This window comes from Medicago truncatula, chromosome 5, assembly GCF_003473485.1.
Source record: "Medicago truncatula cultivar Jemalong A17 chromosome 5, MtrunA17r5.0-ANR, whole genome shotgun sequence".
In the NCBI taxonomy this organism is placed as follows: domain Eukaryota; kingdom Viridiplantae; phylum Streptophyta; class Magnoliopsida; order Fabales; family Fabaceae; genus Medicago; species Medicago truncatula.
Window position 1 is genome coordinate 31,075,833 of NC_053046.1, and position 22,343 is coordinate 31,098,175.

The following is a 22,343-nucleotide window of genomic DNA, read 5'->3' on the forward strand; positions in this document are numbered from 1 at the left end:
ATTTATGTGAGAACCTATAGTGAATTCTCTTCTCTCAATTAGTTTTTTTCATACGCTTCAATACGTTAATGTGGGTGAAGTTTAGCATGGGAAAGACTAATTTTTTCCACTATGGGAAAGTTAGTTTTTAACCATTAGATCAAACCAAGAACACATCCTTACCATACTCCCCCATCACTAGATTTTGTAATTTTATTATTTTAAAACCATTTTTTAAAAACAAAAAATATATTTCAAAATTAAAATAAACATTTAAAAATAAAAAATAAACTTAATTTTGGAAATTAATTTTCCAAATTTTTTTTTTGAGCAAGTATTTTTCAAAAAACTTAATTAAATCTTCGAAAATCATAATTAAATTTTTTGAAAACAAGTTTATTTATATTTTTTAAAATTTTGGAAAATTAATTTCCATATTTTTAAATTTATTTTTTATTTTTATATGTTTATTTTAATTTCAAAATATATTTTTCGCTTTTAAAAAATGGTTTTAGAATAATAAAATTAGCTTTTCCCATGCTAAACTTCACTGTTAATGTGTTTGATAGTATAAATTTTGAACTAAATATTTTAATTTTTGTTGATAATTTTTACTTACATTTTAGAAATTTGGATGGAGGGAGTAGAAGATTTTTTTAACTAGTTTTGTAATTAGGGAGGAGAGTTTATGTGATTTCACATTAAGCAAAGCATGACGTGTATGAATGAAAACCAAAAACAAACAAGTGGTGAAATCGCATTCATTCATTTCATTTCATTCAACTGTTTGTCTCCACACTGTTCAACTTCTCAAACAAAACAAAACCCTTTCTTTCCTTTTGTCTTCGTTCGTGCGTGCGCTTTCTATTTTCCCGCTTCTATCATCACCGTAAAAAGGGTTGGTTTCGGTTCGGTTCGGTTCTTTAACATGGCACCGGTTACTCGTAGAACCTCTTTCCCCAAAGTTCACATTGAAAGAGACTCTGACTCTGAACAGAGTTCTTCTTCTGATGAAGAAGAACCACTCGAAGAAGAAGGACCACTCGAAGAAGAAGAAAATGGGGTTGTTGAAAATGAAAAGATTGAGAAACTGGAAGTGGGTTTTGATGCTAATAGAAAAGGGAAAACACCCATTACGCTAACTCTCAGAAAAGTTTGTAAGGTTGGTTAATGGTTACTCTTTTTCTTTAAAAAAATTATTTTTTATTTTTTTTTATCAAGTTGCGTTTTTTCTTATGGGTATTGGAGTTTTGTTATTACAGGTGTGTAAGAAGCCTGGTCATGAAGCGGGTTTTAAGGGTGCTACTTATATTGATTGCCCTATGAAACCTTGTTTTCTTTGTAAAACTCCTGGTAAGTTGAATATCAACATTCCTTATATTGTTTGTATTGGTATTGTTATTTTACTACTGAATGTGGTTTCATGATATATTATGGATTTCATAATGCATTACATTGATTTCTCTGTTTTGGTGAAAAATGTTATGTTGGTTTGAGGCTTGAGAGTATGTTATGCCATGTTTGGGAAAGTATTGAGGTCCTCAAAGGTGATTTTATATGGAACAAAGGTGATTTTGTTTTGGTTATAGTTTGTTATGATTGATTTGTTCTTGTAAGGACTAGGGAAAAGGCCTGTAAATATGGATGTAGACGTGGACACCGGATAAAACTATCGCTCATAGACTGATAATAGTTTAAGAAAATGGTAGTAATTGAGTGTCTGACATCAATAAATGTCGGATACTGGACACCGATTTCAATCTGTGAGTCGACTATGTGGTTTTGTTTTGTTGCGAAGATATACATAGCCAGTCTAGAATTTGGATGAAGGAGACTAGGAGAGGGTTGTATTAGGCCTATTCACATGCGACACAATTTTGTCAAATTTCGGAACTATCCTAGATTCACAATTAGGGTAATAGTGGTGCTATTGCAGTTTCTGTTAGCTAATGTAGAAGGAATAGTGGAAAAAAGAAGAAGAGAATTTTAGGGTTTTTACACTAATAAAATTGAAGAATCTGAGTAAAAATGATCAATTTTTTAATAGAAAAACCGAAGAGTTCGTGAATATTGATCCTACATTCACCGTGATATGCAAACCTTTCAAATTTCAGGGCATTCTATTCTTTGCATCCATTTCCCTTTTTATGTGTATTTAACATGTATTTTTCTATGTATAATTGACTTATTTCAACTGCTATGCGTATAGTTTTCCACAACTCTATCTGATATTTCACATGGTGGATTATTAGTGTTATGCTTTATCATAAACTCTCACCTAGATACACTCTTCATTTTATCAATTAGGAATGATGGTTAACTTTGTGACCTTGTCTCATATTTTATCTCTGATTTGATGCTAACTTGTTCAGCTCTTGAATTTATTTTTATTTTAATGTTTTCCATCTTTTGTGATATTGAATTGAAGGACATACCACTTTGAATTGTCCACATCGGGTCACTACTGAGCATGGTGTTGTTCCGGCACCCCGCAGAAAAACTTCTAAGCCTTTGGAGTATGTGTTTGAACGCCAGCTAAGACATGCCATTCCTTCAGTAAGCCTAAGTCATTCTTTTAAAATATTCAATCTTGCTTTGGTTGTGAAGAATGTTAGGATTTCTCATTTCTACTAATTTGCAGTTGTGATTATTTTTACTGTTTCAATGTGGTATATTGTAATTTGGTTCAACCATTACTTTTTCGTTTACACTGCAAAACAGTAAAGCCCTTTTTTCCGTCATGTAGTTATCGTGGAACTTATTTACTTTATAATATGTGCTTAAACTTGCATCAGTTAATAATATTCCACACCTATTTATAAATTGAAGGCTTATTGAGAGTTTTTACTCGAACTTAGGGCCCTTTTAATATTTTCGTTGCTGAAGAACCAATAATTAAATTGTTCTTAATATTTTTTACATAAAGCATAGTAACCTATTTAGTCCTTCATGTAAGAGTCCATAATGTTTATGTATCATTCACTTTGTTCCAAACTATTGATCATAGGAGCCTAGTTTTAGGAGACTCTTGTTTTGAATCACATGTTTTCCTGTTTTATGTGATAGATCAAGCCCAAATGTGTGATTCCAGACCAAGTGAATTGCGCTGTTATCAGATATCATAGTAGACGGATAACAAGCTTGGAGTTCCACCCTACGAAGAATAACATCCTGTTGTCGGGAGATAAGGTTACTTACTATTACAGTAAATTACATTAGTTTGGATTAATTTTATGCTTGCCTTTATTTAGCCACTGATTCCTCTTTTTCTGCTTTAATCATAAAAGAAAGGACAACTTGGAGTCTGGGATTTTGAGAAGGTTCACGAGAAAGTGGTCTATGATGACAAACACTCTTGTATACTGAACAACATGAAGTAAGTTTCTTTATGAAACCACGGCCTTCATGTAATAGTTCATTTTCATCATTTTGTTTATTTCATGTTTTACTCTGAACTCTGAATGTTAGATTTTAATTAAAAACTTTGTAGGTTTAATCCTACAAATGATTGTATGGTCTATTCCGCATCCTCAGATGGAACCATTAGTTATACTGATTTGGAGACTGGAATGTCATCCTCTCTGATGAACCTGAATCCTGATGGATGGCATGTAATATTTTTCTCCAAATATTTTTTCTTAAATTATTTCGTACTGATGTCTATTTAACTTCTTGACTACTCAAGGTCATTCTGTAAATGTTTGTCTCATCTTTTTGCAATAAAAAGTTTATTTGTATGTGTTATTTTTACTAGGGGCCAAACACCTGGAAAATGCTTTATGGTATGGATATTAACTGCGAGAAAGGTCTTGTGCTCGTGGCCGATAACTTTGGTTTTCTTCACTTGTAAGTAACTTCATTTTGCTACACTTCTGTTTTACTGTCTCCGCATGTCCATATAGTCCTCAAATGTAATTTATCCCTCCATCAAATTTTGTTGGCTATAGATTTTGAATATGTTTCTTTTTATTGGTCTTTTCATTGCATGCCCTTCATAGTTATGAATTTTTTTTCTTGGTTAGGGAATATAAATTGAAGCCATCTTTCCAACATTTTTCTTTTTACGAATCTATAGTCATTGAGTCCAAAAAAAGAATCTATATCCATGTCATATATGAAACAAATTAGCATACCAGATATATCTAACCTTCTGTGTCATTTATAGGGTCGACATGCGGTCCAATCATAGGAATGGTGATGCAGTTTTGATCCATAAAAAAGGTAGCAAAGTTACTGGTATCCATTGCAATCCAATGCAACCAGACATCCTTTTGACTTGTGGAAATGATCATTATGTGAGTTCTTCCTTTTTATTCATATTCAAGTTCATTTTTTTTTTCTTTCTTTCTGAACATGCATGCTGAAACAAAACGATTTCTATATTGTAGGCGCGCATTTGGGACATGCGTCGCTTAGAAGCTGGATCATCCCTCTGTAGCCTTGAGCACAAGCGTGTTGTTAACTCTGCATATTTCTCTCCAATAACTGGAAACAAAATTCTTACTACATCACAGGACAATCGTCTCCGTATATGGGATTCTATCTTTGGTAATATGGCATCTCCCAGCCGAGAAATTGTGCATAGTCATGATTTCAATCGCCATTTAACACCCTTCAAAGCTGAATGGGATCCAAAGGTAGCTTTTTTTTTTTTTTAACTTGCGTCAGTTATTTATGATATTTCCCTTTTCGTTACTACTTATTTTATGAAAAATATTGTTTATGTAATTGCAGGATCCATCAGAGTCACTTGCTGTTATTGGCCGTTATATAAGCGAAAATTTTAATGGCACAGCCCTGCATCCTATTGATTTTATAGATACAAGTACAGGGCAGTTGGTAGCAGAAGTCATGGACCCGAACATCACAACCATCAGTCCGGTGAATAAGCTTCATCCACGTGATGATATCCTGGCAACTGGGAGTTCTAGGTATGAATGATTTGCCTCAGATAATCATACTAATCGTAATGAACTAGAAGTATATAATGAAAACTTTTGATTTTTCTCCTTTCTATGTATGACAAAAGATCTATTTTCTGAATTCAAAGTTTTAGCCTTTAAAGTTGGAATTTTGATTTTCAAAATCGCAAGGGATCTTTAACAAGATCTTTTTCCATTGAAGAGTAAACTCATGTATCATGTTCAACTCTTTAGATTCTTTAATCATTATATTACAAATATTCAATGTGTCAAGTTGCAACTATTATGAAAATGTTTTAACAATTTTACGATTTTGTTAATTAGATGTACATAGGACTTTGCCTTTAACAGTATGGATATAGAAAGCTATATTATTAATCTTAAGGGTACTAAGTTACTTGATATAATTTTTCAGGTCTCTGTTCATTTGGAAGCCAAAGGAAAAATCTGAGATGGTCGAGGAGAAGGACGAAAGCAGAATTGTGGTTTGTGGAAAAGCTGAGAAGAAACGTGGTAAGAAGAAAGGTGATAACAGCGATGAATCCGATGATGATGGATTCATTTCCAAGCTCAAGAAGCCCAAATCCAAGCAGACTGAATGGAAATTGTCTCGCTGCTCGACAAAGGATAATCGCTAAAATGTGCATTTCAGTTTTTTGTGCGTGAAGGTTTTCTAATCCAAACTGCTAAGTGCTAACCATGTATAGGTTACCACGCTCCCTTCTTTTGGTTTTTGGGGCTGGGGCAATGATTTTGTATAATATGCATGCGACTTCTCTTTTGGGGTACTAATAGTAATAGTGTATAATATGCATAATAGATTGGTAGATGACTTCTCTTTGTATAGGTTTTCTCTCAAGCTTTAGATTGAGAGATCCTATCTTCACGCTTTTGTATTTTAATATTTCTATTAACGTCTTCAACTTCTTCCATATGGATAAAATTTGGTTGGCTTGAGAGAACTCACATCATATGACCAACAGATTCGTCAATTCGCCAATAGATAGCCACTAATAAATAGTGGTGCAAACTTCGTATCTATAATATGGTAACTAAGAAAAAAGGCACAACAATTCTTGAATTGCATTATGTTTTTTTAACCAAAATATATAAGTGTTGGATTGATAAAAATAACTACATGTATTTACCATGAGTAAACCACCATTTTGGGTATGGAATTGTAAGTGTATGATAATTTGGGACTTCAAATATACAAAATATCAAGTTGCCCTTAGTCTTTAATGTGAGTCAAAATGCTCACCCTATCAAGTAATTATGTTTGAAGTGATATTGTGTCACGTTAAGTGACAACATAATTTATCCCTACGTGAATACCTAAACACAAGTTTTATGCTAGTTAGAATTTTTCTGTGTCGTCGGAACCAAAAAACCAATTAGCACCAAGAGAAATGATATTTGTACAACCATTTTAGTACAACTTTTGTACAACTTTCTCTCTCACACTCACATTATGTTTTTATTCTCTTTCTACTTTTTTTCTCTCTCCATTGTTTTTGACCAATGAATAAAGAGAACAACAAAGTTATCTCAAAGGTTGTACCAAAATAGTTGTCAAAATATCACTACTCTAGCACTAAAGAGGAGTCTACACATACAAATTTAAGTTTTTAATCGGCATGAAACTTGGTGTTAGAGTTTTATGTAACGTGAGAGAAACTTGAACAGGTTATTGAACAGGTTACAGTGTCACTTAATATAACACATCAGCTGACAGCTCCTCTAAGGTAGCATGACTAAAACTATAACTTTTTACATTATATGTCTCCATGTTGGAATATATTCAAGATTGTGAATATATCCGTCAAAAAAATTGTGCGACAGCCCCAGTTTTTTAGAGTCTAAGTAAGTAATTACATATATTTTTCTTAACATGTGCAAACTTGCACATGATAGAAAAACCTTAATAATAATTCAATCTTTTCAAAAAAGTTTATAGTGCACAAACACAAAGTAGTATGATGTTGGTTTTGATAATTACAATATTAAATTACAGTATTATAATTATTTTGCATTAAAAATATGGGGTTTCTACCGTGCAGTCGGGAAACTTTTTTTTTGGATAAGTTATTTTATTTATCCAATAGTATAACTGTTAATGCCATGTCAACTAGTGTTCTACTGATGGACCACTCTAAGACTAAACTTTACCTTATTACAAATTAGTTCTCATACAAAATATTAAGGGGAATTTAAATCTTAATGCACAAATGGGAATCCATGTGTTGAAGGCGATAAGCAGTATGGAGGAGGATGTGATGATTTTTTAGAATTTTCATTATTCTGTTTGTTTTCCGAGGAAATTGAAGAACATTAGTTTATAAAGATTTAATTTTTAGGATTTTTAAGAAAACTAAGTTTTTGTTAATTGAAGGATTGATGCCTTGTAAAAATTGGTTTACAACTGTTCAATTTTAGGTGTATAATAGAGTTAACTTCATCAAAAAAAGTCATTCTTTCATCATATAATTTTTCTAAAATTATTCGCTGGTACTTAATTTTTTGCACAAAGTTTCAAAATGTAATTATTATAAAATTATTCCATAGTTGTACTATAATACTAGTGTAACTATTTAAAGTGTTAATTGATTCACTAGTTTCTTTTTTGTGAATATCATTACCGATAGCAAAATCTCATATTTCCAATGGCAAAGATAATTACATCATATGTTGGTTTTAAGTAAAATATATATACCTTTCAAAAATAAAAGTAAAATATATATAATATTGGTAAAAAAAAAGTAATAATTGTAAAAAGAAAAGTACCTCTCAACAAAGAAATTTGCGAAAAAAGTATAATTATGCATGTTTTGATGAGAGATTAATTAATTAATAACAAGTCCTGGTAAGGTTGGACAATGAGGCTCAAGACCTCCATGTTGATTTATAGCGCCAATAATCGCAAGGACCGATGAGCAAGGAAGTACATTAATGAGAAGACTACGTAGTAAGGACTTTGTCAATATCAAATTGTGTCATGGAGGAGGAAGTTGATTGCCCAAACATGGGGAGCCACGAAGCTCTCAACAAGAGAAACCAGCACACTAATCGTGAAGTTAGCTGAGTGAGGTTAAACATTGTAGGCCACATTGTTTTGACCAACAAATAGATTCGCTTATAAATGCTACTCATTTTGTACATTGTAACGACATTATCCATCAATCAAAACTATTTTTGCAAATTTTATCTCTATCGATGTCTTTATCTACCTTTTTTTATGCATTTCATAGTCTATATAAGGGGAAAAATCGTACTTAACATTCTATTGAAGTGATTAAGAAACTTAAAACTAAGTGAGATAACTCCTTCCTAAGTGTTAATCGCTTGAAGAAAAGAGAATCACAATTGAAATGTATTGTCATTATAAATATTTACATACTACCATTAGTAGTAGTTTGGATAATAAGTTTTTTTAAGATTAAATACGTTTGTAGTCCTTATATAAATATTAACTTCTCATTTTAATCCTCTTAATTTTTTTTTTCTGGCTTTTAGTTTCCCAAAGTTTTACATCATCAATTTAAGTTCATGTTTTTATGCCAATTCACGTGTATCATTGAAAATTTTGAATTTTCTCACATATTTAATAAACTTTTAAATATAAATTTTTATGCTTTTAGCGCTTAAAAATTCATATTTAAGTCGTGTTTTGCTAAAAAAAAATTAATTTTTAAGCAACTAATTGAATTAAAGTGGATAATGAATTTCACCAAGACAAATTATGCAGAACAAGCTGAGTCCAAGACAAATTGTTCAGAACAACCAGAATTTGATTTTAGGTTGAACAACTATTTGCCAGACTTTACTTAATCCCGACCGAACTCTGGATTATCAAAGCCAATTTTCCATAAGAGTCGGAGGGTTTACATACAAAAAATCTAACTTTGTTTAAGTGATTATAATATTCTAAACATTTATGCAAAAACTCATTTAAAATTTGAAGGATACACATAATTTTTAACTTTAAAAGTAAAGACTATAAGTATGGACGAAATTTTTTGAATGATTAAAAGTAAGGACGAAATTTTTTGAAGGACTAAAAATTAAAAACAAAATTGAAAAGAACTAAAATGAAATGTTAAAATATTCATACAACCCAAAACATATTTTACTCTTTTTTAAGGGGAAATAAGGGGAAAAAACCTAATCAATACTCGTGCATAATTTTTTCACCATAAAACTAGGCATTTGTTTTGGAAAATGATCGTAAATGAAAACATTCTAGAATAACTTATAAGTATGCATGCATAAATAAGAGCACGTGATTAGTCATTGAAATTGGTTCACTCACAATCAATGCAAAGTTTAAAAGCAGCGATTCGAAAGAATAGGACAAAGCCATCTCAATTAATTCCCATGCACAACAGAGTCACCCACACAAACTTGGAAAAACAAGTGACAGCTTCTTTTCTTTTCCCAAAACCATAACCAACTTCACCGAGAAACACGGAGGGCATTTCCGTCATCTCATACCACCCTCCACCGTTCATTCCATCAGAAGCATAAAAACTTAAACATACACTCGCTCTCTCATTCTTCTTCTCAGAAGCGAAATCAAAATCCGTTAGAGAGAGAAAACAAAAATGGCAGCTTCCGATGGAAGCGAGTACTTCGAAATCGGATCAATCGGAAGCGAGAGTTTTGCGAGAGCGTCGAATGCAGAATGGGTGGAGGAAGACGAAGAGGAGCTTCATTGGGCGGCGCTTTCACGTTTACCGTCGCAGAAACGCATCAACTTCGCCGTCCTCCGTGCTTCATCTTCCCGTCAACCTTCAAAGGAAAATGCCGGCGAGAATTTAGTCGATGTGAGAAAATTGAATCGGTTTAATCGTGAACTCGTCGTTAAAAAAGCACTCGCTACAAATGATCAAGATAATTATAAGCTTCTCTCCGCCGTTAAAGAACGCCTCAATAGGTTCGTTGTTCATGTCTCTATCATCGTTATAGATCTGTATGTCAATGTTGTATGTGTCTGTAGCTAACGGTATCCGTGTTTATGTGATAGGGCTGGAATTGAGGTGCCGAAGATTGAAGTTAGGTATACGAATTTGACTGTGAGTGCTGATGTTCTAATCGGTTCACGAGCTTTACCGACTCTGTTCAATTACACTCGCGATGCATTAGAGGTTAATTTTTGTGATTATTATTTAATTTAATTTCATTTTTGTTTTGGTTCGGGATGAATGATGCATGTGTGAATATGAATGCATGTGTGAATATGATTATGAATTAGTGACTAAATTATGCGATTGAACGCAGGGAATTTTAACGTCGTTGAAGTTGTTTAGAACTAAACGGCATTCACTTACTATTTTGGACAATGTTAGTGGCGTCATCAAACCAGGAAGGTGATCATTATTTCTTCTTCTTCTTCTTCTTTAGATTGTGTTTTCTTTATTGTGATTGCTACGGAACTAAACTCAACAAAAAAGTTTTTGTGATTTTGATGATAAAGTTGTTAGTTACTATCTTTGTGTGGTTGAAATTGGGAATGGAATCGGAAAAAACGTGATGTTGTTATCACGGGAAAAGAGTCTATGTAGGTTGAGAAGTTTACGTGTGACTTTGCTATGTGGTAACTAGCTTTTTGTTGTGTAGGATGACTTTGCTACTTGGACCTCCAGGTTCCGGCAAATCCTCTTTACTTATGGCTCTCGCGGGAAAACTTGATAAAAATTTGAAGGTAGGTACTCTCTTTATTTCTTATTCAACATTTTTTGCTTTTGAATTGAACAAATTTTATGCATTAATTTTTTTTATATATATAACTTTATGCTTCTTTTATAAAAAAAAATTAAGCAAATTGTTGGTGAATATATGGGTGTACACTTTGAGATTGAAGAAAGATAGGAAAAAAATGATGTGATAAGTTTGGATAATTTAATAGAAATAATATGTTAAATGGATTTGGGGATTAATATGGTGTCTAAAATATCAATGTTAAAAATTGAAGGACAAGAGGCTATTCTATGAGTGGTGTGTTGGTCTTGTTGATTGTTTGTGTAGGAGTAGCATTCATTTTGTTTTATTCCTTTTTATTTTCTTTCTTTAATTTGTATATGTGTTTAATTTGAACACCCATTACCCTCTAATTTATATGATTTCATCTTTGTCTTTATTACAATTTATCGTAGGATTAACTAACATAAGCCTGAGATTAATTTTTTTTTTTTGAAAGGTAAGCCTGAGATTAATTGTATCCTCTCTTCTACCTATATTTCCAACTTAACAATCTTCCATTTTCTCATTCAAAAAAAAAAAAAAAAGTTATCCATTTTCTATCAAATATACTTTTCATCACACTCAAAACAAAGGGAACACGTTAGACAAAAATAGTGAGTTATACGTCCAAATGCCATATCCAAAAAAATATAGTAAGTTAGCAACATGTTCAACTTCAACAAGGTTATGATATGCTGATCTAGCTTTGTGACCCTAGTTTTATCAAACTAACTTGCGAGCAAGTTCATTAAACTTATGAGCTAACCTGTCCTTTTTTTTTTTTTTTTTTTTAATTTAAAATAGTTTAATCAAACATATGCTTTGTTTGTGATAAGTAGTTTACTTTAAAAACGACATTATAGTACTTAATTAATTATTATATTTTGAAGAAAGTACTTTATTAATTAATGTCTTGTAATATATCTCAAGACACATAAGTTTTCTAGATTATATATCAAGGTGATGTAATACAATTGATAGAAAACCTAATTCATAACTACTCCATTATAACCCCATTTTCTCCTCTGTGATTTTTCTCTGCGTGTGATATAGATGATTTGATTATGTAGAATGTTTGTATGGGAGCATTTGGCTTCTCTTAATAACTATTGATCGGATGCTATTAGATAGGGTTTTCCGTTTTTGTCCAAAAAAAGGTAGGGTTTTTAGTTACTTCATAGTAATTAATGAAGCCCTACAGACTTCTTAAGAAACAATCTATTCTTTATCTTTTTAAGGTCTTAAGTTATGAAGTTATGTAATTCACTATTAGGTAGGGTTTTTAGTCTTTGTCCAAAAAAATGGTATGGTTTTCAGTTATTTCTTAGTAATAAATGATGCCCGACATCCAAACTTCTAAAGAAACAATCTAGTATTATTTTTTTCCTTTTAAAGCTTGGGTACATAAATTTACAAATAGTCAATGCAAGTAATCATATAGACAAATAATTTAATCTTATTTATCACAATTTTGTTTTCAAATTCTCATGATATTCATTATTACACTTTATTTATGGTTTCAACAAATTGTTTCTAAACAATAAATAAAATTCCTTAAAAAACAATAAATAATACAATACTTTTTTTTTGAGGGGATAAATAATACAATACTGTGCATGATATTAGTAAATGGATTGCATCAAATAATGTTTTGCAACATCAACAAATGTGTTTTTTTTTTATTCCAACAAATGTGTTTGAAAAAACAAGAGGTGTCGTATTTATTAATTAATCTCTTCAGAAAAAATTTCTTAACAAAATATTTGTTAAATAATGTGACAAAACATGTGTGAAATAACTAAAAATTATCTGTATATAAAAAATTAAATCCTTCATAATTTCTTGTACTTCTAAAAATATCATTTTATAAAAAGAAACATTATTTCATTAAAAGAAATATCATTTTATTTAATGTGTGTATATGTATTTTGATCCTTTTTAACATATATAAGTTTTATACATAATAGTAAAATCCATCCTATAAAAAATAATACCCATTTTCCCTAAATATGGGATCAAAGAGAAAGTATTGGATTAAAGAACAATATAAGATTGAATATGAAAATTATTAATCGCAATTATAAATATAGGTCATAATGGTCTTTCATTTTTCTTAAACAATAATAGTATTTCATTTTTTTTAAAAGGATAATTGTGTTTAATTTTTGTAAATTGGAAAATACTTTTTTTTTTTTTTTTTTGAGGGATGGAAAATACATATTTGAAATCTTAAATTATCACATATTCACATTTACGTTGGCTTCCAGTGCTGCTGTTTCTCGTTGCAACTTTACCAAAAGAGATGTAACATTTTTTTTATTTTTTTGAGGTTTGAGTAATGACACCAAAATATAGATTGGATGAATTGGGGTTCATTCTGCTTGTTATGTTTTTGGGTGACTGAGAAGGTGCAAAACCCAATTTTATGCGTGTGAAAATCTGCTCCTGTAATTCAAGGCAGCCAGCTATGTACGATAGTTTTGGGATGGGATTAGGAAGTATGTATGCAGAATCTCTGGGTGTTCGCACGTGTTTCCGAATCGTAATCCATTGTGGAGAAACTATAGGCCAACAATTTCCTGAAATCCATGTTCATCTGATAGAATGTTACTCTCTATCAAGCATGCACATTGGGACACGACACTGACATGTGACATTGTAATAATTTGAGATAGTGGAAGTGATCATACACGGGACACCCTTGAATCTGAAGTTTGCGTACTAAACAGGTATGTCTCACCCATCATCTTCTTACTGTTTTTTTGTTTGTTTGTTATTCTTACAGAAAACTGGTAGCATAACCTACAATGGCCATGAGATAGATGAATTTTATGTTAGAAGGACTTCTGCATACATTAGCCAAACAGATAATCACATTCCTGAACTGACAGTGCGAGAAACTCTGGATTTTGGTGCTAGATGTCAAGGGGCAGAAGAAGGTTTTGCAGGTATACTAACATTATTATGTTAATGGATTTTATTTTATATATTTGACAGAAAACTTTATGCCAAAATGTGTTTAAGAAAGTGTCCTTATGGCCCAACTGACAATGTTGGTATTGCTAGGCTGGATGCCTTCGTCTGGGTTTCAACCCGAGACCTTACAATTATGTGTGTGAATTCCTGATGGTGTTTGCCACTTCGTCTAAAAGGAAATGCATTTAAGAAAGTTAATTTACTGATGTATTTCCCTTCCTTTTAATCTTTCTACTTTTTCCTACAGAATACACGAAAGATCTGGGCCACCTAGAGAACGAAAGGAACATACGACCTAGTCCAGAAATAGACGCATTTATGAAGGTTATCATCTTAAATTCGTCGTGTTGTTTTGTATTTATGATATCTGATTGATCCCCCTGTATATGCAGGGGTCTCCTAATGATGTCTAATGGGAAACTATTAACTCTACAGGCATCCTCTGTTGGGGGTAAAAAGCACAGTGTGAACACTGATTACATTTTGAAGGTACTTGGTCTTGATGTATGTTCAGATACAATAGTTGGTAACGAAATGACCAGGGGAGTCTCCGGGGGCCAAAGAAAGAGAGTTACAACAGGTATCTTGCTCTTCTTCTAGAATTAACTTTATTTGCCTTAAGTATCTAATGTATGTCACTGTCCCGGTACTCTTTTTTTCCCTTTGGGTAAAGTTATGTTTCTAATTAAAAAATGTGTAAAGAATTTTGGGTGAGGTGAATCAAAAGAAGTGTTCTGTTATCATTTATAATTTTGTTTTCAACATTGGCTAGAAGTATAGAAATAGTGGAAGATGCATTTCCCTTTAAAGGTTATTGCATTGTTGCTAATATTGACACAATTTGTGGCGATAGTGCTTGTAACTCATATCACGTCTGGGTTTGATTATGCATAACTGAAGACAAAAATCCATTAATTTTATAATTTGGTTTACTTCATCTGAACTAGAAGACTTCAAATAGTGTGATGACTCTGATTTAAGTTCGGTTGCAGTAATCACTGACATCTTATATTATATTTTTAGGCGAAATGATCGTTGGTCCTAGAAAAACGCTCTTTATGGACGAAATATCAACTGGGCTTGATAGCTCTACTACATACCAGATAGTGAAATGCATAAAGAATTTTGTTCATCAGATGGAGGCTACAGTACTCATGGCACTCCTTCAACCAGCTCCTGAAACATTTGAGCTATTTGATGATCTGGTGCTTCTGTCCGAAGGGCATGTTATATATGAAGGCCCTAGAGAAGATGTGCTTGAATTTTTTGAGTCAATAGGTTTTCAACTTCCACCACGTAAGGGGATTGCAGACTTCCTTCAAGAGGTATATATATTTATATATCCTGTAAACATACTTTCATGGTCAAGTGTTTCATATGATTTTTGTTTAACTTCGCTTTACTCAGGTCACCTCTAAAAAGGATCAAGCACAATACTGGGCTGATCCTTCTAAACCATATGAATTTATCTCAGTTCGTGAGATTGCAGAAGCCTTTAGAAGTTCTAGATTTGGAAGGTATATGGACTCCTTACAGGCTCATCCATATGATAAATCGAAGTGCCATCCTTCAGCTTTGGCTCAAAAAAAATATGCTGTGTCAAAATTGGAGGTCACAAAAGCTTGCTTTAACCGAGAAGTCCTTTTGATCAAAAGGCATAGTTTCCTTTATATTTTTAGAACCTTCCAGGTATTTTTTTTTATTAGATACAGTATTTATACTTACTCTTTGATTTTATTTTTTTTACTTATTTCAAAATTAAAAAAAAGAACCTGTTATTCTTATATCATTGAAGTCTTTATTATTAATTTATTTTGTATCTAGTTTTATTTATTTATATATTTGATCATGTTGCCCCTAGGTTGCTTTTGTTGGATTCGTCACATGTACAGTATTCCTGCGAACAAGGTTGCATCCTACAGATGAGTCTTATGGGAGCCTTTATCTCTCTGCTCTATTCTTTGGGCTTGTTCACATGATGTTTAATGGGTTTTCTGAGCTTCCTCTGATGATATCGCGGCTCCCAGTATTTTACAAGCAAAGAGATAATTTATTCTATCCTGCATGGGCATGGTCTTTTACCAGTTGGATTCTCCGTGTACCTTACTCTGTTATTGAGGCTCTTATATGGGCTGCTGTTGTATATTACAGTGTTGGATTTGCCCCTGCAGCAGGAAGGTATCTTTATTTTATTGCATTTTTCTGTTCAAAGTATTCTTTTATACCTTCTATGTCATTGCTTTTTGTTAAATGTTTCAGGTTTTTTCGCTACATATTTATACTTTTTGTAGTGCACCAAATGGCATTGGGTCTTTTCGGGATGATGGCTTCTATTGCACGAGATATGGTTCTTGCCAATACATTTGGCTCAGCTGCACTGCTGATTATTTTCTTGCTGGGAGGATTTATTGTACCTAAAGGTAAGCACAGATCCACATCTTGTTAGAGAAATGTTAACAGCATTGCTGTTAGTTATTTGGTTGTTATTCCTTCAGGAATGATCAAGCCTTGGTGGATATGGGGCTACTGGTTGTCACCCCTTACCTATGGACAACGTGCAATTACAATTAATGAATTTACTGCTTCCAGATGGATGAAGGTATTATATTTGACATACCTACTGGTTGTCACCCCTTACCTAACTGTTAATAAACTGTCAAGGAAGAACTCTACTGAGAAAATTTTGAGTAATTTTAAATACCTTACTCCTGATTGTCTTTTGTGCTTTACGCGTGGTCAAAACTTAGGCCTACTAAAACTATAAATCTTGCTAAAACTTAATTTAAGTACTATAAAGAATAAAGGATTGACATGGATTCAAATTTTGACAACCTGATTATGGAGACTTCATTGATATGCCAACAATCAACTAATCAAAATCTTAGTATGAAGGAATAAATCATCATAAGCTATCTTTAGTTTGGATGATTTTATAGAATATTTATGAACTATTATATTAATTATTGTCTGCAGAAATCAGCAATTGGGAACAACACAGTAGGTTACAACATCCTCGTTTCAAACAATCTACCAGTTGATGATTACTGGTACTGGGCTGGTGCTGGAATTTTAATACTCTATGCAATTTTTTTCAATAGCATGGTCACTCTGGCCTTGGCCTATCTGAATCGTAAGTTTTGAATAATATTTTCTCCAGTTTTTTCATTTAAGAATATGCACTCTCTCCTAATATATAATTATTTTCTATGGGCAGTGAGCATCTAGTCATACATTTTTGTATTTATATGTTATATATTGTTATGATATCCTGTTTTTTCGTTCCTTATTATACAGCACTTCAAAAGGCACGCACAATTATCCCTCTGGATGATGATGGTTCAGATAAGAATTCTGGTAATGAGCTAGCCATAATTTGCACGAATAATGTCTATCATCTACTTCACTTTGATGGACCAACATATTTAAAGATGGATAGTGTATTGACCAAAAATATCAACAATAAATGAATTGGCTATGCAGTTAGTAATCAGGTCTCTGAAATGAGTACCAATTCCAGGTCTAGAAGAGGCAACGGTAATACGAAGGGAATGATTCTTCCATTTCAACCATTGACAATGACATTCCATAATGTCAATTATTATGTTGATATGCCAAAGGTGGGAGGATCTTTAATTACTAATTCCATAAAATACTTTCTATATATGCAAAAGACATAAGCACCAGAAAAATTAGGAGATATATTTTCGATTAACTTATTCTAAAGGATTATTTTTACAGGAAATAAGAAATCAAGGCATAGCTGAAACAAAGTTGCAACTCTTATCAGATGTAAGCGGAGTTTTCTCACCCGGCGTCCTTACAGCACTAGTGGGTTCTAGTGGGGCTGGAAAGACCACTCTAATGGATGTACTTGCTGGCAGAAAAACTGGAGGGTATATAGAAGGGGACATCAAAATATCTGGTTACCCAAAAGAGCAACAAACGTTTGCCAGAATATCGGGATATGTTGAACAAAATGATATACATTCGCCTCAAGTTACCATCGAGGAGTCGCTGTGGTTTTCTGCATCTCTTCGCCTTCCAAAGGAAATCAGCATTGATAAAAGACGTGTAATTTGCTTCATAACACATTGTATATCTGATTGTTTTGACTATTGAATTTTACAAACTTTAACTCACTAAAATATTTTACAGGAATTTGTTGAACAAGTAATGAAACTGGTTGAGCTTGATTCTTTGAGATATGCTTTGGTTGGTATGCCAGGTAGTTCTGGTTTATCAACAGAGCAGAGGAAGAGATTAACAATTGCAGTGGAGCTTGTAGCAAACCCTTCCATTATTTTTATGGACGAGCCTACATCTGGACTTGATGCTCGTGCCGCAGCTATCGTTATGCGAACTGTTCGCAACACTGTTGATACTGGAAGAACTGTTGTCTGTACCATACATCAACCAAGTATTGATATTTTTGAAGCATTTGATGAAGTTAGTTCAATTATGTCTTTTGTCAGTTGATTGTTTTGATAACTAATGGTGCATGTGCTTCTATCAACAAGTCTAAACTTCAGTTTTTGCTACCCAGTTACTTCTTATGAAACGTGGGGGACGAGTTATTTATGGGGGAAAGATTGGTGTGCATTCACAGACATTGATAGACTATTTTCAGGTGATGACATTACAATTTATTACTATTATTATTATTATTATTATTATTATTATTGTTATTATTATTATTATACTTTTATCACCATCGTCACTACTTTTTACTCATTGATCATATGATTATCTGTACACCATGGTGCAAACTTAACAAATAAAAGCAAACAAAGAAAATGAAACCATTTAGTGCTGCATGCTGTGAATAATTTACTCCTTAGTGTCTCTCCTAAATGTCTATCTTGTGTGTACAACTTGTCTGTCGTCTACAACTGCATGAAAACATCCTATTTTTTCTTCAAAACTAATTTTGTTCTCTGACTTCTTTCTATTTTATAAAATATTAGGCTTGAATAACGAAAATATGCTTTTCTAGAAGTTAGATGTTTATGACCCAAGCTCAATTTTTCAGTAGTTCTAATTTTAAAGATTTGAAGATTCTTCACGGCATTTCTAGATTTTACTAAAAGGAGCCATGATCGGAGTAGTTCTACATGGATTTGGATCCTCTCCCCCAACTTTTCTGCATCCCTCTCCCACAACATTTTTCTTTATATCTCTTAATTATTTCCTAAAAAAAATTTCTTCTATTTTCGAACTCCTTTCCCTCACATTTATTTTGTTAGAGAGGATCCAAACCTGTTCTACATTGTGGAATTAGGTCCTACTTTGACAAATATGTGATTAGGGAGTTGTGCGGAAAAGAATAGAATACTTACAAAAGAACAGAGAGAGAGAGAGAGAGAGAGGGAGAGAGCCTAGACAGTGGATAATAACGTATAATTGCATTATTTATCAAGGAGAACACTCTTTTATAGTCTAGATTTAACTTCTCATCTATTTGTCTTTTTCTAATACCTAAGCTATCCAAGGAACATGTATCACCCAAAAATACCTATGCTTCATTATTTTTCTGTATTTCTTATTCTGAAACAAATGTCAGAATAAAAGTGCGCTTTCCTGCGATTATACTTTTGGTTGTTTTCCTATCTGCTCTGCAGGGAATCACTGGTGTCCCCCCTATTCCAAGTGGCTACAATCCAGCTACCTGGGTACTTGAGGTCACTACACCTGCTGTCGAAGAGAGAATTGGTTCAGATTTTGCTGAAATTTACAAGAATTCAGCACAATTCAGGTGTTTCTAAAGTTATGTTTATTAGCTTCTGTTGCCCAAGTCTTTTCATTCTTATTTTTAGGTAATGCTTGAGAGATATGGTATGAATGAAAGGCTCGTGTTCTAGAAATGTTAAAGAACTAATAATAAACTGAAATTTATAAGAATTCGGCACAATTCAGGTGTTTCTAATGTTATGTTCATTAGCTTCTTTTGCCCAAGTCTTTTTGTTCTTAATTTTTTAGGTAATGCGGGAGAGATATGGTATGAATGAAAGACTCATGTTCTAGAAATGTTAAATAACTAATAATAAAAAATGATACAGGAGGTAGAATAGAAATATTATTTTTGAGAAGAATTACATAACTGTTAAGCCATTGTTTTGATCAGGGGGGTGGAGGCTTCTATTTTGGAATTCGAGCATCCGCCTGCAGGATTCCAACCACTGAAGTTTGACACAATATATTCACAAAATCCGTTGTCCCAATTTTATCTGTGCTTGTGGAAACAAAATCTTGTGTACTGGAGAAGCCCGTCATATAATGCCATGAGGATGTACTTCACCACAATCAGTGCTTTGATATTTGGTAGTGTATTTTGGGATATTGGTTCAAAAAGGTAATTTGTGTGTTCTCATTTATTGTAAAGGAGCTATTTCATGAATGTTTAAATCAAATACGAGACTGAAATTGGAATAATAATATATACGAGGCTTTATTCGGTACAACTGACACAGTAAATATAAAAAATATTATGTAGATCATCAACTCAAGAGCTGTTTGTGCTTATGGGAGCTCTTTATTCTGCGTGCTTGTTTCTTGGGGTAAACAATGCTTCTTCTGTACAACCAATTGTTTCAATAGAAAGGACAGTATTTTATAGAGAGAAAGCAGCAGGAATGTACACTCCATTGGCATATGGAGCAGCCCAGGTAGGTCTCACAACCGTGGAAATTATATCCCCGACTTATTTATACCATGTTAATCAATTACTTTACTTATAATGATTGTTTAATCTGCTTGTCAGGGACTTGTAGAGATACCATACATTGCTGTTCAGACAATAGTGTTTGGCTTAATAACATATTTTATGGTCAATTTTGAGAAGACAGCCGGTAACACGTCTACTTCCCATATTTGCTTGTAAAATATATATATATATATATATATATATATATATATATATATATATATATATGCTTTATGTATGTTTGCATTCCACTTTTAATGTATGATTTTATTTATTGCAGGGAAGTTTTTGCTCTATCTCTTGTTCATGTTCTTAACCTTTACCTACTTCACCTTTTATGGAATGATGGCGGTTGGTCTTACACCTTCACAACAATTTGCTGCTGTTATTTCTTCAGCATTTTACTCCCTGTGGAATCTTCTTTCTGGTTTTCTTATCCCAAAATCGGTAAGTTTCAATCTTTTTAAATCTTTTAAGTTGTTTTTTTGAAACCTTGATTATTTACATGTTGTTAAACTCTGGATTTAACAAGATTCTTTTCTTAGGAACTTGATGCTTAAGACAATATAAAAAGTGAGTTAATAAAGCTAATGGGTATGCTGAGATTGCCTTAAATTTAGAAAGTTTCTTTCCAAACTCAAATAAATTAGTCATTGATTTAACATGGCGTAATAAGGTGTTGAAAACTCAGAATAATATGATAGTTCATACCGTGTGCGTGTGTGTGTGTTAGAATTTACAATTGGAGTTTTTATTTTTTTTTATTTTTACAGATGGAATCTAATATTTGAAATCCTACAATAATGTAGTTTATATATACTAGCATTAAGACCTGTCCTCTTTCAAATTGTAACAACCCACATTTATCTTTTTCAATGACACAAAATATAAAAAATATGCTATACGTTCGTATCTTTTTCAAAGATACCAACAATATACCATTTTTATAGGCAAAGTTATTTAAGGGCATAATTAAAAGTGAAAGCTATATAAAAGAAAGATACAATTTTAGTGTATAGTATAATAATTAATATTAAGGATAATTTGCCAAAAAAAAAACAACTAGAATTATTGTTAATGCCGTTATATATTTTGTCTTTTGCCTTTAAAAAAATGATCAAACACCATGCTCTCTGAATGTTTAGTAAAAAAAGTAATGGTCTCTTGATGTGAAGCATTGTCATTATAATCTCTAAATGAGTTGAATTCACAAACACATCCGTAGTTCCTTTTATATTACTATTAATTTTAACATATTTGATGACTAAAAGACTAATAAAAGAGACAGAGACACTTGTGATTTTTCTTTTTGTTGCAATTTTGGTACATCCAAAATGTTTGTTTACACTTTCTTAAAGAGAGAAACTTTTCCAGGCTTGTTAAACCAGGAAAAGTTACTTTTCTGTTGGCTTCTAAATAGTATACTAATAATGTGCCAATGATTATGGATGTCTCAGCATATTCCTGGATGGTGGATTTGGTTCTATTATATCTGCCCTGTTCAATGGACGTTACGTGGCATTATAACATCTCAGCTTGGTGATGTAGAAACAAGAATTGTGGGACCAGGATTCGAAGGCACTGTGAAAGAGTATTTATCTGTAACTCTTGGATATGATCAGAAAATCAACGGAATTTCGTCCGTGGGTCTTAGTGTGATAGTTCTCATTGCATTTATTCTCGTATTCTTTGGTAGTTTTGCTGCATCAGTCAAATTATTGAATTTCCAGAAGAGATAAAAATGCATTATTGTTAGGTTTGGTATAGGGGATTAGCTACCCTTTGACATCATAGTAGTAGCAGTAGATGATTTATGCATTGTATAAGGTTTTGGATACTACGAAATCATGTTGAAGGTACTCTAGAGAATTATTATTGCACGCTGTTTATTGAAGATGACGTGACACCCAGCTGTTTTGTTAATTTTTGTTGGGTCATGCTGATTCCAAAAGGAATTTCAATTTTAGTGCCAAATTTTTCTGGGGATTTTCTTGAATTGTTTTGCTCAACATTTGTAGTGTTCTTTT

General features: G+C 32.5%; 2 protein-coding genes across 4 annotated transcripts; both read left to right on the forward strand.

The window, feature by feature from the left end:
* The first annotated feature begins 712 nt into the window (after positions 1–712).
* Positions 713–5,867, forward strand: LOC11405495 (protein DAMAGED DNA-BINDING 2). Its single transcript, XM_003615585.4, has 11 exons — positions 713–1,141; positions 1,242–1,332; positions 2,408–2,535; positions 3,046–3,168; positions 3,267–3,355; positions 3,470–3,590; positions 3,734–3,825; positions 4,145–4,274; positions 4,368–4,616; positions 4,714–4,910; positions 5,317–5,867. The coding sequence occupies exons 1-11, from the start codon at positions 908–910 to the stop codon at positions 5,537–5,539; spliced, it is 1,677 nt and encodes a 558-aa protein (XP_003615633.4). The 5' UTR covers positions 713–907; the 3' UTR covers positions 5,540–5,867.
* Positions 5,868–9,230: 3,363 nt separating this feature from the next.
* LOC11405496 (ABC transporter G family member 31) lies at positions 9,231–22,312 on the forward strand. 3 transcript variants are annotated; one of them, XM_003615586.4, is made up of 24 exons: positions 9,231–9,834; positions 9,925–10,045; positions 10,179–10,267; positions 10,518–10,602; positions 13,426–13,588; positions 13,864–13,940; positions 14,052–14,196; positions 14,640–14,941; positions 15,024–15,305; positions 15,478–15,794; positions 15,876–16,036; positions 16,112–16,215; positions 16,590–16,746; positions 16,911–16,970; positions 17,097–17,233; positions 17,355–17,687; positions 17,772–18,062; positions 18,160–18,243; positions 19,235–19,368; positions 19,738–19,965; positions 20,107–20,278; positions 20,374–20,461; positions 20,597–20,763; positions 21,774–22,312. In XM_003615586.4, exons 1-24 carry the CDS (start codon positions 9,503–9,505, stop codon positions 22,053–22,055), a joined length of 4,311 nt encoding a protein of 1,436 aa, XP_003615634.2. In that variant the 5' UTR covers positions 9,231–9,502; the 3' UTR covers positions 22,056–22,312. The 3 variants fall into 3 exon arrangements, with proteins under 3 accessions (XP_003615634.2, XP_013454127.1, XP_024641051.1); XM_013598673.2 differs by lacking the exons at positions 9,231–9,834; positions 9,925–10,045; positions 10,179–10,267; positions 10,518–10,602 and adding an exon at positions 12,848–13,369 and having other exon boundaries at positions 13,532–13,588; positions 21,774–22,055; XM_024785283.1 differs by lacking the exons at positions 9,231–9,834; positions 9,925–10,045; positions 10,179–10,267; positions 10,518–10,602 and adding an exon at positions 12,848–13,369 and having other exon boundaries at positions 13,560–13,588; positions 21,774–22,055.
* Positions 22,313–22,343: the final 31 nt, after the last annotated feature.